The sequence below is a fragment of the Clarias gariepinus genome, chromosome 5 (genome assembly GCF_024256425.1).
Source record: "Clarias gariepinus isolate MV-2021 ecotype Netherlands chromosome 5, CGAR_prim_01v2, whole genome shotgun sequence".
NCBI classification, from domain to species: domain Eukaryota; kingdom Metazoa; phylum Chordata; class Actinopteri; order Siluriformes; family Clariidae; genus Clarias; species Clarias gariepinus.
In genome coordinates, this window is record NC_071104.1 from 23,727,303 (window position 1) to 23,742,964 (window position 15,662).

At 37.3% G+C, this 15,662-nt stretch overlaps 1 protein-coding gene across 3 annotated transcripts; it reads left to right on the plus strand.

The window, feature by feature from the left end:
• Positions 1–281: 281 nt before the first annotated feature.
• On the plus strand, positions 282–15,564 carry prpf40a (PRP40 pre-mRNA processing factor 40 homolog A). Of its 3 annotated transcripts, none has more exons than XM_053497366.1 (27): positions 288–333; positions 2,460–2,540; positions 2,674–2,817; positions 3,343–3,423; positions 4,119–4,146; positions 4,240–4,262; positions 4,409–4,453; positions 4,581–4,694; positions 4,861–4,981; positions 5,837–5,861; positions 5,957–6,172; positions 7,500–7,605; positions 8,530–8,594; positions 8,708–8,872; positions 10,257–10,365; positions 10,569–10,719; positions 11,361–11,494; positions 11,709–11,823; positions 12,317–12,408; positions 12,923–13,039; positions 13,646–13,783; positions 13,903–13,998; positions 14,084–14,170; positions 14,262–14,355; positions 14,477–14,538; positions 14,745–14,882; positions 14,998–15,564. In XM_053497366.1, the coding sequence occupies exons 1-27, from the start codon at positions 331–333 to the stop codon at positions 15,085–15,087; spliced, it is 2,640 nt and encodes an 879-aa protein (XP_053353341.1). In that variant the 5' UTR covers positions 288–330; the 3' UTR covers positions 15,088–15,564. The 3 variants fall into 3 exon arrangements, with proteins under 3 accessions (XP_053353343.1, XP_053353341.1, XP_053353342.1); XM_053497367.1 differs by having other exon boundaries at positions 4,584–4,694; XM_053497368.1 differs by lacking the exon at positions 2,460–2,540 and having other exon boundaries at positions 282–333.
• Positions 15,565–15,662: the final 98 nt, after the last annotated feature.

The following is a 15,662-nucleotide window of genomic DNA, read 5'->3' on the forward strand; positions in this document are numbered from 1 at the left end:
CTCTGCTTACGATAAAACAATTACCACGACCACAATATGATGCGAGACACATTTAAAGTATGAAAACAGACACAAAAACATTGATAATGATTAACTAACACTGCTGCAAGCGACTATACATAAACGTTTTTTTTTTTTTAGGATTCGCTAAATCATTTGCGGATTCAATAAAAAAAAAAAACGAATCAGTTAGGTTTTTTTCACTACCGCCTCAACGTTCACGCGATATGTTGTTTCCGTCATGAACTTTGAACCTTACTGAATTACCCAATCAGAATGCAGTTTGTTGGGACGTGGAGGAGAACTTCGGCTGCTAAATGCTAAGTCAACATGGTGAGTTACATGTTGCCGATTTTTAAAAAGATACTGTAATAGCTGTATATTTTGGCTAACAAAGAATCCGAGCATATATGTTAGGAGAGCTGATTTAATGGTCATGTGGCTGAAATAGTGAATATTTCCTGAATAATGAGCGCGTGCTTGTTTGGAGGAGTTAGCGCTGTAGCTACTCGCCGCGCGCGCTGAATGAATGAGCGCTGTGTTAGCTCCCGCTTCCCGAGTGTGTGCGCGTGTGAACACATCATAAACATGTTTACGTTCTTATTATCTAAAACCCCGGTTATTTTTACGGTTTCGGCAAATAACTGTAGACTATAGCGTTCCGGTGTACATTGGGCTAGTTAGCTCATAGCGTTAGCTACATGAACCGGAGTCTGACTTTGTGTGCAGTGTTAAGGTTGTGTGTGTGAAAAGAAAGCACTTAAAAGGTCGGATATAAAATAAATACATCACAAGCTGATAACTGAGCGAAATAAACATGAGCTAAATATTCAGTTTACAAATATAAATAAAGAAGTTTATTGTCAGAGCTAGCTGAGAGATTTGTAAGTTTCGGCTAACGATAGCTGGCTTGCTAACCTGGGGATGATTTTCAGCATGTTAAAGGAGAAGAAGAGCATTATTTTATTTATAACAAACCCGACTAAAGGATTTATCATAATCTCTGTTCAGTATTAACACTTACACCATTTTCTGTAGGGCAAGATACTGTAGACGAATAGGGTCATTAAAATATATCTATTATTACCAGTTTATATTATTTTTTACGGGGTTTCATGCACTGGACGTTTTAAAAAGTAGATTTATTTACGCAAAACTTTGCTTAATAAACATTTTGGATGTAAAAAAAAAAACCCTCAAGTGACACGTTTACAGAACATTTTGCTGGACAAGTAATTTTTTTTGTTAAACTGAGAAAACACAAAGTATAGTTATAAAATATATTTTTTGCTGTCTTTAGCACAAATATAAAATATTAGGTTAAACAATTTATGTATCGACACACTGACTCCAAAATCGATTTTCTAAAACTCATTGTTAATATATGCTATATGGACAAAAGAATTTGGCCAAACCTGTTAATTATTGAATTTAGATGTTTCAATCAAGCGCCTTATCCCCAGTAAAGGGCAATCTTAAAGCACAGAGCCCTCACCTCAACCCCATCAATCACCTTTGGGATGCACTTGAACAAAGATTGTAAGTCAGGCCTTCTTGTTCAACGTCAGTGTCTGACCTCATGAATGCTCTACAGAATAAATTCTCACAGAAACAATTCAAAATCTAGTGACCAGCCTTCTAAGAAGAGTATTGCAATAATAATGTATTGGCTGGTCAATGGTGATTTCTATTCTTACTTTTTATATTAAAAAGCAGTGGTAAGTGAGCGTAAGGGTGCATTTGTGCAGTGGTGAGAGTGATGTACGGAAGGTAATAAGGATATGTTGTGTATATATAGTAATATACAGTAAAACTGCAAACATTGTGCAGTAGATAAGACATCAAGAAGTTAACATACTCAAGTAACGACATACATATGGACACATATTAATGTCTATGATGCAGTATAAATGGAATAAATAGGGTGGAATATACAGTAGTGCAACAATAAGCATAAGTTGGCATGGATGGTGCAAAGATGCATAGTGGATGAAGCAGAAAGTGGCTGTGAAGTAGTGTAAAACATAACTCTAAAACACAAGTATGCACAGGGATAGAAAAAGTAATTATGATACATCTCGAAAGAGATATTGTTTTTGAATAAAGAAACAATGTTTTAAGTTGTAAAAGTTTTTCAAGGAAAGTTACATGTTAATGGTGACCCGGTATGACACTGTGAAAAGTTTTCAGAACATTGTGATGTGATCGTGCAATCTGAGAACTTAGTCCTTCTCAGTTTTAGATAATGCACCACCTGTGAGAGAAATGGTTTTTTTTTTGTTTTTTTTTTATTACTACAGTCTATTTACAGATGCAGTTAATCCAATAACTTGCAAAATGATTGATTGGTTTATTGACCCTTTTGTGCTTTAAACAATAATGGCATACTTGGCAGTATAGAGAGCCTTTTACACAGATGAACTGTAGTAATGACTGTTTTTAACTCTTGTTCGTAACAGTCTTCTACTGATGGGAATAATGCTCCAAGCCAAGCGCCACCTTTTCCTGGAGTTCCTCCATCAGCAATACCCCCTCCTTTTGTACGTCACCATTGATTTTAGAAAATTTTTTAGCTGCTGTTGCCTTGTTATACATTTCTTGTATGTGAAAACCTATTTTAACATAAATCCTGATATATACATGTACATACTCATGTTCTTTTTTTCTCCAAAGATGGGACCACCAGGAATACCGCCTCACTTCCCACCTATGGGAATGCCCCCGCTGGGACAGAGGCCCCCCAACATGGCCCCCATGCCAGGAGGAATGATTCCACCGCCCATGATGCCCCCGATGGGCGCTCCTCCAATTGCACAGGTAAAGAAAATAGTTTAGTAATAAGTTATGTTGTATAAGTTATGGCTCTCAATACTATTCCTCAACCCTCTTTGTTATACATTACATCTTTATATCTTTTTATTTATTTCTACTCTGTGGAGACCATGCTGTACGATGAATGGTTTGAGGACCAATGTCCTTTCCATGTGTTTAATGATACATGTGATTAAAAACAAGTCTGTGCTGCTTTTCCATTAGTGTAGTTGATGTCACTGCATCCTAAACACATGACTGAACACTTTGTCTCCACCTGCATTTGATGTAAATTTTAGTTTAAAAAATTTTGTAAATTTACACAATTTTCTTTCATCACCCTGGCACCTCATGCACGTTAGATCAAAGGTTCATTTCTATCTTCAGAAGAAGCAAGCTGTAGCTTCCCATTTCAGAAAAGTGACGCACACATGTACGCTTTGCACTGTATATTAATAACCACAGGACCAGGGTCCACACTGGAGAGAAATTAGCTGCTTAGATGAATATTTGATGAATGTCTTTTATTAGATGCCAGGCATGCTGCCACCGATGATGCCGCCAATGATGCCACCACGCATGCCAACAGCGACGATGCAGCCGACAGGCCCGGTAAAGTAGCATCAGAGTGGTTTCCTCACCCGTCTCTCGGGTTAAAAATAGATCCTCACAACCATGTGTGCGGTTGGGATTAGCATAATGAACACAGGTCGTGAAAGGAAAATGTACTCATTAAGATTAGCTTAAAAAAACTAAAAAAAAAAAAAAACACCGCTATGCTTTATATAACATGAGATGCGAAAATATTCACTATTAGAAATAATCTGTTTTGTAGTTGATTTAATTATTTCTAGCTAAATACCTGGTTGTCATGTTGCTTGTATATTACTAAATGATATTGTATTAAAAGCAATCATCCAAGTTCAAAGACACAAAAACAAATAATATATTACAGTACCTTATTTTCCTTGGATCTGATCTCTACTTATTAATCAGTTGTTCTGATACAAGTTACACCAGTTGTAACGTTATTCTCAGACAGAGATGGTTTTTGTTCTTTTTTTGGGGGCTTGAAAATGTAAAAGTGCACGCTCTGTACCAGTTTTATGAACAGTTACCATGATGTCTTACACCCTTCATGTACTTCTATGGTTCAGAACATTATTTTAACCAATTATTTTTACTATATCCAATTTAAGATACTGCATAAATTGATTTTGCTTTCGATCACACTGATGTTGTTTAGATGCAGTTGTATTATTATTTATAGCTCATAAAAATGATTCCTAATGTTTTCTTTCTTACAGCCTGGTGTTAGTCCCGTGGATACAGCTGGTAAGTCAGCTTACAAAAAAAAGGCTAAATATTTTCACATTTGTAATTTTATTATTTACTGTAATTATATTGTTTTTAAATTTTTCTTTGTAGCTCCTGCTGCACCTGGAACCACTGTAAGTACGAGTATAAAACACTGTTTTCCTTTAACATGTTAGATCTGTAATTGATGTTAATTAAAGCAGTAGAACAGGACTTATGTTGCTGGTAGGCAGGTTAACACTTTGTTCCTTATAATCGTCTTTGGTTTCTGTTTTTGCAGAGTACAACAGCAAATGACTCTTCTCCGGATGATCAGCCGAAAAAGGTCAGCACACACACAGTGCCTACAGACTCGGCATTATACAAAATTAAAACGAACTTTTATCCTTTAATCTCAATTTGACAGCAGTTGCATTCACTAGTGACATTAACACAATGTGTATGGACTCCAGCAGAAATCAGTGTGGACGGAGCATAAGTCTGTGGATGGCAAAACGTATTACTACAACACAGAGACCAAGCAGTCCACTTGGGAGAAACCAGATGAACTCAAGTCACCTGCAGAGGTAAATACAAGCCAGGTTCTCGCTTTGTACTTCTGTTATTCATCTCTTACAATAAGATTTATTGATCTTTCCTGCTCAGCCTATAGAAAAAAAGAACTATTTTCATGCCTTTAAATGCAGACACTATTGGTTTAGACATGGTACGTGTTAATATTTTGTGTCGTAGCAAATGCTGTCCAAATGCCCGTGGAAAGAGTACAAATCTGACACTGGGAAGCCTTATTACTACAACTCTCAGACTAAAGAGTCACGCTGGACAAAGCCTAAAGAACTCGAAGATCTAGAAGGTACATCTTTCAAATCCATTTTCAGAAGATTTAACATTTATAATGATTGTTTTACAAGTGTTTGTGTTGGGTACCTAATCTGTACATGGTAAAGCCGTGAGGTGGTCTCCTTCCTTCTCCCTACAGAATCAATTATGTGACATACAGATATGACCCACAAAAATACACAAATGAAGATTGGTTATAAATATAAAGAAATTTCGACCTTGCCTCTGCATGGATGATTTTTTTATTTATTTTATTATTATTATTATTATTATTATTATTATTATTATTATCAGGTTAATTTCACATTAACAATTCTGAATAAATTTTTTTGCACATGCTTACTGTTGTATTTGTTTTGGAACTTTGATCTGAATCATTTCAGATTCGGTGTCTGAAGCGTCTATGATCATGGCAAGCTTCAAAAGCATGCACTGATGTGTAGGAGCAAACTTGTTTAAAAAAAAAAATAACAACATGGAAAAGTGTAAAGCTGTCATTATAACTGTATTATTAAAGCTAGCATCACATTTTTATAATATGTGAAATAATGTGAAAAACAATTTTTTTTAATGTACATTTTGTATATATCTGATGATTAAAAGAAGCTAATTGTTGAAGTTGCTTCTGCCAATATTGTGATAGGCCTTAGAGCTAGATCAATCATTACTTATATTCGGATAATTTGTGTTCTTGTATTTAAAAGATGACAATGTAGTGCGACGTAGTGATTGTAGGAAAAGTTAAATAGTTTGATATATACATTTCTTTATGCTGTCTTTTCTTATATGTAATTAGCAGAGATTAAGGAACACGATGTGTACATAGTGCCTTTTAAAAGTTGTTCTGTCTGTATTTATTGTCTTGCAGCAATGATAAAGGCTGAGGAAAATGGGTAAGGCTAGTATTTTATAAGTATAGTATAAGTTAATACAAGTTTCACAATTAAAACATGAGTAAAACCTTTACTTTACTCTGTGTGTGTGTTAGGACGGTGGATGTGGTAGCTCCTGGCACTACTCCCACTCTCGCAGCTCACACAGATACGCCACTCACTGTGCCCGCTGTTCCAGAGGCTGATGCTACCATAGCAACAAGCGTTGCTGAAGAACAGCCATCTCAAGTGCCTGCGCAGGGGGCTGAGGCAGCCAGTGAACCAACTGTGGTGTCACCCAAGGACACACCCACAACAGAGACACAGCCCAGGTATACACACACACACACCTGCACACAGAGCACACTGTAAAAAGTATTTTAGAAAATGGAAAAAGAGGAAAGGAAGAATGTATTCAATAGGTTTCTTAAGGGTGATGTTTCTCGAGAAGAGAATTTAAACTGGGAGGAAGATGAGGAAGATCAGGACCAGGAGATGGCAACTGGAAAATGAACAGGCAGATGTGGGGAAAGTTTTAAAGTGGATACATAGAGCCTGCTAACCACATAAACCTTGAACTATAACCCAACTGTAATCCTCACTTTGGATAATAGTTTATTCCTGGCCTGCATTTGGACCGATCACAGTCCTGTCCAGCACAACCCTGGCATGAACCTTTCTTTCTGCTCCTATAACCTGCCTATGAAGTTGAAACCCTTTCACGTGTGGCACTTTTCTCACCTAACTAAGGATTAGTGATTGTGTTTCTTAAGCAAAGAAAAGTGGCTGCTCCAGATATGGCCGCCAGAACCCGAGACTGTGATTTTCATTCAGGTCAGACATAACCAGTGGCCAGGTTCTATATATGACCTTTGATCATGTGGAATTTATGGAGAAGGCACACAGAAGTATTACAGTTTTTTTTTTTTTTTTGTCAGTTAAATGATTCAGCGCATCAAACTAATTTTAATCATTCAGAGTAAATAAGAAATGCATTTTTTTTTTTTACATGATTTCATTTAGCAAGGAAAAAAGTTGTCTAAATCTGCCTGGCCCAATGTAAAAAAGAATTGCTCCCTAAAGCTAATGGCAGTTGTTGCCTCCAAGGGTGGCACAATCAGTTATCAAGGGTTTGCGATAACTAGCAGTCTTTCACATCACTGTGGAAGAATTTTGGCCCACTCATCTCAGCAGAATTGTTTAAATTCAGCCGCATTGGAGTGTTTAACCTATTTAAGGACATGCAACAGCATCTCAAACAAATTTAACTTAAAAAACTTTAAAGTTTAATGTTTTTTTTTTCTTTAAACTTTAAAGTTCAAACTTTGAACTTTAACTTAAAAACTGCATTTTGTATTTTATTGTGTCTGTGTAATCTTAAAATTTGTTTTAATGATCTCAATTATTAAATGTGGCAAAAAAAGTAACCATTTACAAAGGAAATAATACTTTTTCTTTGCACTGTATGCTGAGATTTAAACATGAATTGCTTAGTTGAGTAATTTACTATTTATTTGTTCACACTTATAATAGTGTAGTGCTCCTATTTGATCTAGTGGTGTTTTTTGGTGCTTAAGTAAGAATTCGCGTCTGACTAAATGAGAGATGGCAGTTTTTTTCACACACATTTATTAATCTTAACGATACCCCTTTCTACAGTAATGACACATCTAAAGAAGAAAGGCCAGAGCTGGTGAAGAAAGTGTACAAGTGGAACACGAAAGAGGAAGCTAAGCAGGCTTTCAAAGAACTACTCAAGGAGAAGGTAAGAGCTCTCGCATTTTTTTCTTTGATGCAAGAAGATGCAACTCTGTATCCCTGACCTGATGTTGTGATGACTCTCTGAGACACTCGCGAACTTTCTCCCATCATTCCTCCCTGCACTGCTACAGATATTGAACTTATTGGACTGATGGGCTGGATGTGTTTCTATATTTAGTGTGTTTTAATTTGTTGCACAAAGCAGTGTTCATAGTGCCTTGTCTGCTTTTCCTAAGGGCTCTCTAATTACTCAGACTGTATGATTAGGGGTTTGAGACTCGGGGGCGACCACACAATAGGACGCTCCAGTGAGCAGCACTTAAAATGGAGGTGTATAAATGGAGGACTGAATTTTTCTAGCTTCCTCTTTCAACCTGTCACTTCCTAGTCGCCATCGTCTTTGTCACTGTCCCCAGTGTTCTGTTTGTCTTGTCTCTCATCTCATGAGGAATGCGGAGGAAATCGAAAAGGTGACTTATGTAAGGCGCTGGCATTTTTAAAAAACTTATGTTAGTGTCATACACTCAACCTGCGCAATTAAGAGAACACATCACCTGACCTCCTTACAGCCACAAAAGAGCTCCTGGCATTTCCTATATTTCTCTCTCTCTCACACACTCTCACACACGTGGTTCTAAGCGGATAGTTTTATATTATTTTATTTTAATTAATCTCGAATTGAGTACTTTTACTATTTTACTGTCTCTTTGTTGTTGTTTCTTCTATGGACTTAATGTTCAACCTTAAAAACAACTGAAGCCTTTGACACTATTACTCGTTTTTCCAATCCTGTATTGCAATTGTAACTGAAAATAAGTCAACTGCAGTTTGGCAGATTAGACATGAACTAAGTGACATTGAAAAGGATGCAGATACTGTCTTCAGTACTACCTGGGGGTGCTGGAAAAACGTGTTTGTCTCTGTCCAGGGTGTTGCTTCAAATGCTTCCTGGGAGCAGGCCATGAAGATGATCATCAATGACCCTCGATACAGGTACTTCAGACATTGAAACCCTAAAAACTAAAAGTATTCCTTGCCTTGATATTATTGCCTTTATTGCCTTGTTTTATTTCAGTTAAATTGTGTTTGTGTGTGTGTGTTGGCAGTGCCCTGCCCAAGCTCAGTGAGAAGAAGCAGGCCTTTAATGCCTACAAGGTTCAGACAGAGAAGGAGGAGAAAGAGGAGGCCAGGATCAAATACAAAGAATCCAAAGAGACATTCCAACGCTTTCTGGAGAACCACGATAAAATGACTTCCACCACCAGATACAAGTAAGAACCGGGTTCTCAGGGGGAAGCTGGTCTTTATAATCTTAAATGATTAAAAGCGAGAGAGAATTTCAATTTATGGAGAGGATCCGTAACAATAGAAGCACCTGCTTAAATATTGTGTAGGTCCCCACAGTGCTGCCAGAACAACTCTGACCCCTTCAGGCTTGACTCTGCACAACTTCTTAATGTGTGCTGTGGTATCTGGCACCAAGATGTCAACGGCTGACCTCTTAAGTTTTATAAACTGCAAGGTGACACCTTCATGGTCCATGCTTTTGTCCAGCACAGATGCTGGTTCCTATTGAGATCTGGGAAATTTCAACACCCTAAACGCTGTCATGTTCCTTAATCCATTCCTTAACATTTTTTGCTGTGTGGCAGTGTGATCCTTCTTCTGTAAGGAACAAGAGGATTAGGAAATATTATTGCAGTAAAAGGTTTGGGTGGTGTGTGTCAGAGTAACATCCACCTGACATTCCACCATGATTTTGACCTCATCAAAGCGGCTTAAATTCTTTCACTTGATTATTTTTCCTGCCTTCAAAGCATCAACTTCAAGAACTGACTGTTATATATTCCACTTCTTTCTTGATAACTGCCTTTGTAACGAGATGATCAGTGTTGTTCATTTCACCTATCATGGGTTTTCATTTAAAAGGGTATTTATTGATTGCAAAGAAACACATGTTCTTCCTTCCTGTACTCACTATCAGCACTAGCTAGACTGTTTTTATATATAGCTGTGTATTTAGCAGTATTATGACGTAGAACTGTAACTCTTTAGTCTTCTGTAAGTCTGTTTTGCAAGACTATTGGTAGAAGGATGCTGAGGTTGGAACTGGCAGACATGAGGTCTAAAGGAGGACCAAAGAGGAAATTTATGGATGCAGTAAGAGAGGACATGAAATTAGTTGTGGTGAAAGAAGAGGAAGCAGAGAATAGGGTAGGGTTAGGTGGAGGCAGATGATTCGCTGTTGTGATCCCTAATAGGGATAAGCCGAAAGACAAAGAAGAAGATTTAGTAAGAAAAGCATTTTTGTAAATACAGTGCTATTATTAATAAAGGCCTATATCTATCAACAAACATGAAGAAATTCTATTTTGCTTGAACCCAAGTTCATGGAAAACTGTATTTGCCAAACTTAAATACATCTTATTTTATAAACATTGCCATTTTACTCAAAGCTAACATATCAGGATAATAAATGGAAATCAGATAATCTATGAGAGAACTGACTGAGACAATAAGTACATGAACTCTTTAACGAGTTTAGTTCATGGTACGCTGCTTCCTCCTTTCGGCAAAAAAAAGCACTGCAGCAGTGTTCTCCAGGTCATAACTATGTGATTGTGTGTTTTCCTGATTTTGTGTATTTTTTTTTAGGAAAGCTGAGCAGATGTTTGGTGATCTGGAAGTGTGGAGCTGTGTTCCAGAGAGAGACAGACTGGAGATTTATGATGATGTTCTCTTCTACTTGGCCAAGAAAGAGAAGGTCTGCTGCTTTTTTTACTTGATTTCTTGATTGTGGCTGGGTGGCTGATTATAATGAAAAATATATATATTTTTAACCACTATTTAAGGTAAAAAATAAATAAATAAAAGCAACTAATACCAATGTATGAGAGATTTCGTCCATATTGGTGAAGATCATATGATGGAAGTGCTACCCTTTAGCTCAGTCTCTCCATGCTGTAGGAACAAGCCAAGCAACTGAGGAAGAGGAACTGGGAGGCACTGAAGAACATCTTGGATAACATGGCTAATGTCACATACCGCACCACCTGGTCTGAGGCTCAGCAGTACCTGCTGGATAACCCCACATTTGCTGAGGATGAAGAGCTACAGAGTATGCACACTCTCTCTCTCTCACACTCACACACACATTGAAGTGGAAAGCGTTTTTTTTTCTTTCTGAAGAGTCTCTTGAACACGAGAATATTTGAGCTGTTAATATGCTGAATGGAACAGAAGAGCTTTCCAAGACATGTAGGTCAAGTTTCAACAGCGTATGAAGCGTTGCACTTAGCTTTATTAATTTCAGCTTAATTCAGTAAAACAGTTAAAAGTAGTGCTGCAACTAATTAAATTCTTGATGTGGATTTAAAGTTTTATTGCTACAATGAACTGTAGCTCAAATAAATGAATTATTGGCACCTTTTGTTTTACTCTGCTTAGTTTATTGTATTGAATATTGACTCCTGCGCTTATGTGCCAGTGGCTAAGTTAGATAAAAAAAACAACACAATCTAAATGGTTTCCCAGTGGTCATTATATTTGACTTGTACAGAGGCGATTACATTGTGAACATTGGATCCTTTATAGAGCGATTAGAACTTACTGGTACTCCCTTTAAAATAAATTGCATGTTACTGCACCACATGACTGTCAGTTTGATGCTGGAGACCCAGTGTCTCCAAACTGCACTAATGAAGTGTAACCCTTTCTGAGAAGGGTGCAGCAGTGTAAAGCTGTTTGTGTCTGTGGCAGACATGGATAAGGAGGATGCTCTGATCTGCTTCGAGGAACACATTCGAGCTCTAGAGAAGGAGGAAGAGGAGGAGAAACAGAAGTCTCTGCTGAGAGAGAGACGCAGACAGCGCAAAAACAGGGAGTCTTTCCAGGTGCCTGACACACACCACACTTTGGTGTCAAATATTTGCAATTTCTCTATTAATGTAAATAATGTTGTAAGGTTCTGTTTTCAAATCATTTGTGTATATAAAAAAAAATAGATATGAATTTCTAAATTCAGCAGATTGCTGTGATTTCCTTTTCTTACTTGAAGCAATATGACTGCTCATTGTCTGCTTTTTTTTGTGTGTGTATGTGCTGTAGAAATTTCTGGATGAGTTGCATGACCACGGCCAGCTGCACTCCATGTCAGCCTGGATGGAGATGTATCCAACCATCAGTTCAGACATCCGCTTCGCTAACATGCTAGGACAACCAGGTGAGACACAGGCACACCTGTACACTGACAACACTTTCATGCCCTGTTTTACTCTGACCACGTGCACAGTGGTACAAATAATGTTTTCTGATGGATCCTCAATAATTTACATTTGGCTGGAAAACATCATGCCATTTTTCCTCCTTTTTGATTTTTCAATAAATACAAAAAGAGAAATTTATTTCTGCAATGGTGCAAACTCAAATAGGTATACAGAATCCACTATTGAGAGACATCCTTGCTCATGTAGCCGTTTTTCTGTTGCATGTTTAACCCTTTGCTGTCCAATGCTGAAGGTTTATCTAGTTTCTTGAAACAATTTTAAAGCCTTGACGTTTTCTTCCAACATCCAATTTCTACTTCAGTGCCTCAACTCTCGCTCATTCTAGTCTTGATGAGAGGTTCTAGGGCTATTAGAAGTTTGGTGTTAATCGATAATTGAAATATCTGACCTTATCTAAATACGGTTTAAAGATCTCTTCATGTTTCTTAGGCTCTACACCTCTGGACCTGTTCAAGTTCTACGTGGAAGATCTCAAGGCTCGTTATCATGATGAGAAGAGAATCATAAAGGACATCTTAAAGGTTGGAATTTGTTATAATTAGATTTTTCTATTTTTAATCATATATGATACCCTATATGAGTATTGGCTACAATCTGTGCCAATACTTTATGGCTTAGTGTTACTTTTCAAAGTGTCTGATGTAAAACGGCCAGTAAGTAAAATTAAAGCTGTTGCTGTTACGAGGTGAAGTACAATATGATTGAAGGATTCTTTTATGCCTGGCCATACATCACATCTACCCGGTCTACAGACAACACAACCTATCAGGGTTGTAATTCCTTTATTTGCCAAGTGAAGTGTTGAAGATATAGGAACTGACATTTATTTTTTTTTACATAAACTTGAATGCCTTAACTGTTGTGTCCAGAAAAAAACCCAGCTAGATTTGCATGCAACATTTAATCTAATGTTTCTAATGTGATATGTTTTTATCAGAAAGAGTAGTTTTGGCTTTTGTTCCATGGAAGAAACCATGGTGGTGCAGTGAGGAAGGTTTATAACATGACCGCTTATATCACACATTGTGTCTGCAGGATAAGAGTTTCCTGGTGGAGATCAGCACCAGCTTCGAGGACTTCGGCTCAGTTATCAGCTCTGACAAGAGGGCCACCACTCTGGACGCAGGCAACATCAAACTAGCCTTCAACAGTGTAAGGAAGCTTTTTGTCCTGCAGAAATTAAATGCAAGTTGTTCAAGTTTTATTGCATTAGACTAAATTTCCGGTTAATGATGGTTCTGTACAATATAGCGGTTAATGATTAGCTCAAATATGTGCCACCTGTAGTATGCAAACTGATGAACAACATTCCACATTATTAAAAGAATCCTAATAATCTGGGATCCTGATTGTTTGTCTGTAGGTGTGTGTAAAAAATATTTATATATATATATATATATATATATATATTTTTTTTTTTTTTTTGGTAAAATAAATTGAGACCAAAATTTAAACATAATATTTTGCAAAGGTAAAAAAATGTAAACAAAAACCTTTATTGCTCAGTCGAGTTTTTCTGTCATGAATGTTCTGTCATGAAATCTGTCATTAGTTATACAATGACAACCAACCCAGAGGCCACATTTTCTAAATGAATACAAAGCAAAAACTATTATTTGCATCACACTTGCATTAATAAATAAATTAATGAATGATCACACCAGTAGTACAAGAATGGTCAGCTGGCACCTCATTAGCTTCTTATGAATAGAGAAGGGGGGTTAATGTACCCTTTTTTTTTTTTTTTCCTGTGTGAAGCTTCTTGAGAAGGCAGAGGCACGAGAGCGGGAGAGAGAAAAGGAAGAGGCAAGAAAGATGAAGAGAAAAGAGGCAGCCTTTAAGAGCATGCTGAAGCAGGCCACGCCCTCATTGGAGCCTGATGCTTCATGGGAAGGGGTATGGGCTGAAAGTTGTTGGAGTGACTTTTAATTTGTCTAACAATATGCAAGCCAGTTTTTACTATCTGTTGTATTTTACTTTTTATTTTACTACTCATGTGTTTTGCTCTGTTTCAGGTAAGAGAGAGATTCCTAAAAGAACCTGCTTTTGAGGACATCACTCTGGAGTCAGAGAGAAAGAGAATATTTAAAGATTTTATGCATGTACTAGAGGTAATGTTTTAATTTTTTTAGGTTCACATGCAGGCAATTAAAACGATTCTGATTGAAAATCAAAATGTTTTCTCCACTTTTGCAGCACGAGTGTCAGCACCATCACTCCAAAACCAAGAAACACTCAAAGAAATCCAAGAAGCACCACAGGAAGCGATCTCGTTCTCGCTCTGTAAGTGCACCACAACCTTTTTCCTAGGAAGCAACCTTTTTCCTGCTGAACAGGCATTTAGCAGTCACCAACATCTCTCCTCTCCTCGCAGGGTTCTGAATCTGAGGACGATGAGTATCACTCAAAAAAGAAGAAACGCTCAACGTCGAAATCTCCATCAGAGCACTCTTCCTCAGGGGAATCCGGTGAGCATGTCCTTTAATAAACTGTCCTGCTTTGTTACAATCAATAACAGACTGTCTTAAAAAAAATTACTGCATTCTGTAGTGATGAAATGCGTATATCAACTTGTATATTGATTTTCAGAGAGAAGCTATAAAAAATCTAAAAAACACAAGAAAAAGGGGAAAAAAAGGAGACACAAGTCTGTAAGTTCTTCAGAGATCGTATGCAGGAAAATCTGTACACGTATCTTTCTTTTATTTAATTTTTTCTAATAATTTTTACTTGATTTGTATCTGACAATATTTTGTCATTTAAATTTTTATTGGGTATAGGTTGTTTCGTTTAAAAACAATTATTTTCAAGCTGTAAGCTATGAGTTTTTGTATTCACCAACCTTTTCTCGCTCCAGGCTTCCCCAGAGTCTGATGGAGAAAAGGACAGAAAGGGACGTGACAAAGATAAGGATAAAGAAAATGATAAGTCCAGAGGGAAAAATCGTAGCGAATCCAAACAGAAATCTCCCAAGAGGAAAGCACCTAAAGAAGAGGTGAGGCTTTAATTCAGCAACTTCACAGGAACAGACAGATGAATAGCTGTTTGTTTTTTTCCACTTTTCTCTAGACTAGCTGACTGATTGCTTTCTCTCTTTCTGTGTGTCTCAGGGAGGATGGGACACGTCAGGCAGTGAACTGAGTGAAGGTGAACTAGAGAAGAGGAGAAGAACTCTGCTGGAGCAGTTAGACGCACCCTAGGTGTTCCACACAAGTCTCCATCTACTTCACGCTGTAAAACCTCAATGTTTGTATGAAAACTCTCACAGTACGCTGATGCTGTGCAAGGACAACACTTCTCTTCCTTCAGAGGACATGCTCACTTATTATCAGAGATCAGCCCCATCTTTCTCTGTAGTTCCTCAGGCTCCAGCAGGGTGCAAACCTGAGTCTCACTGTACAACGTGGTCTTTTCTGATGACTGCAGATTGTTCCTTTTTTCCTTATACTGTTTTGTTCTCCTTATCCCCAGCGTCACAATTGTTTTTAAGTAGCTGTACATTTATTTTGTAATTGCTAATAGTTTGTCTTAAAATTATTGTTTACAGGTGAAATAAAAACCTTGGGACTTTTTCAAAATTGATCAAAATGAACCTCTGTTTTACATGACAGTAGTGAATAAGTGTAGTGGTTGCTTCCAACACGCAATGCTCAAACAATAAAATGTATTATACCATAGTGGTGTTGAATTCTGAAATCTGATAGGAATTAATTTTCTATAACAGCAGCTCTGTCAGATTAAAATCGCATTGTAGTTTCAGTGTCCTCACATTCTC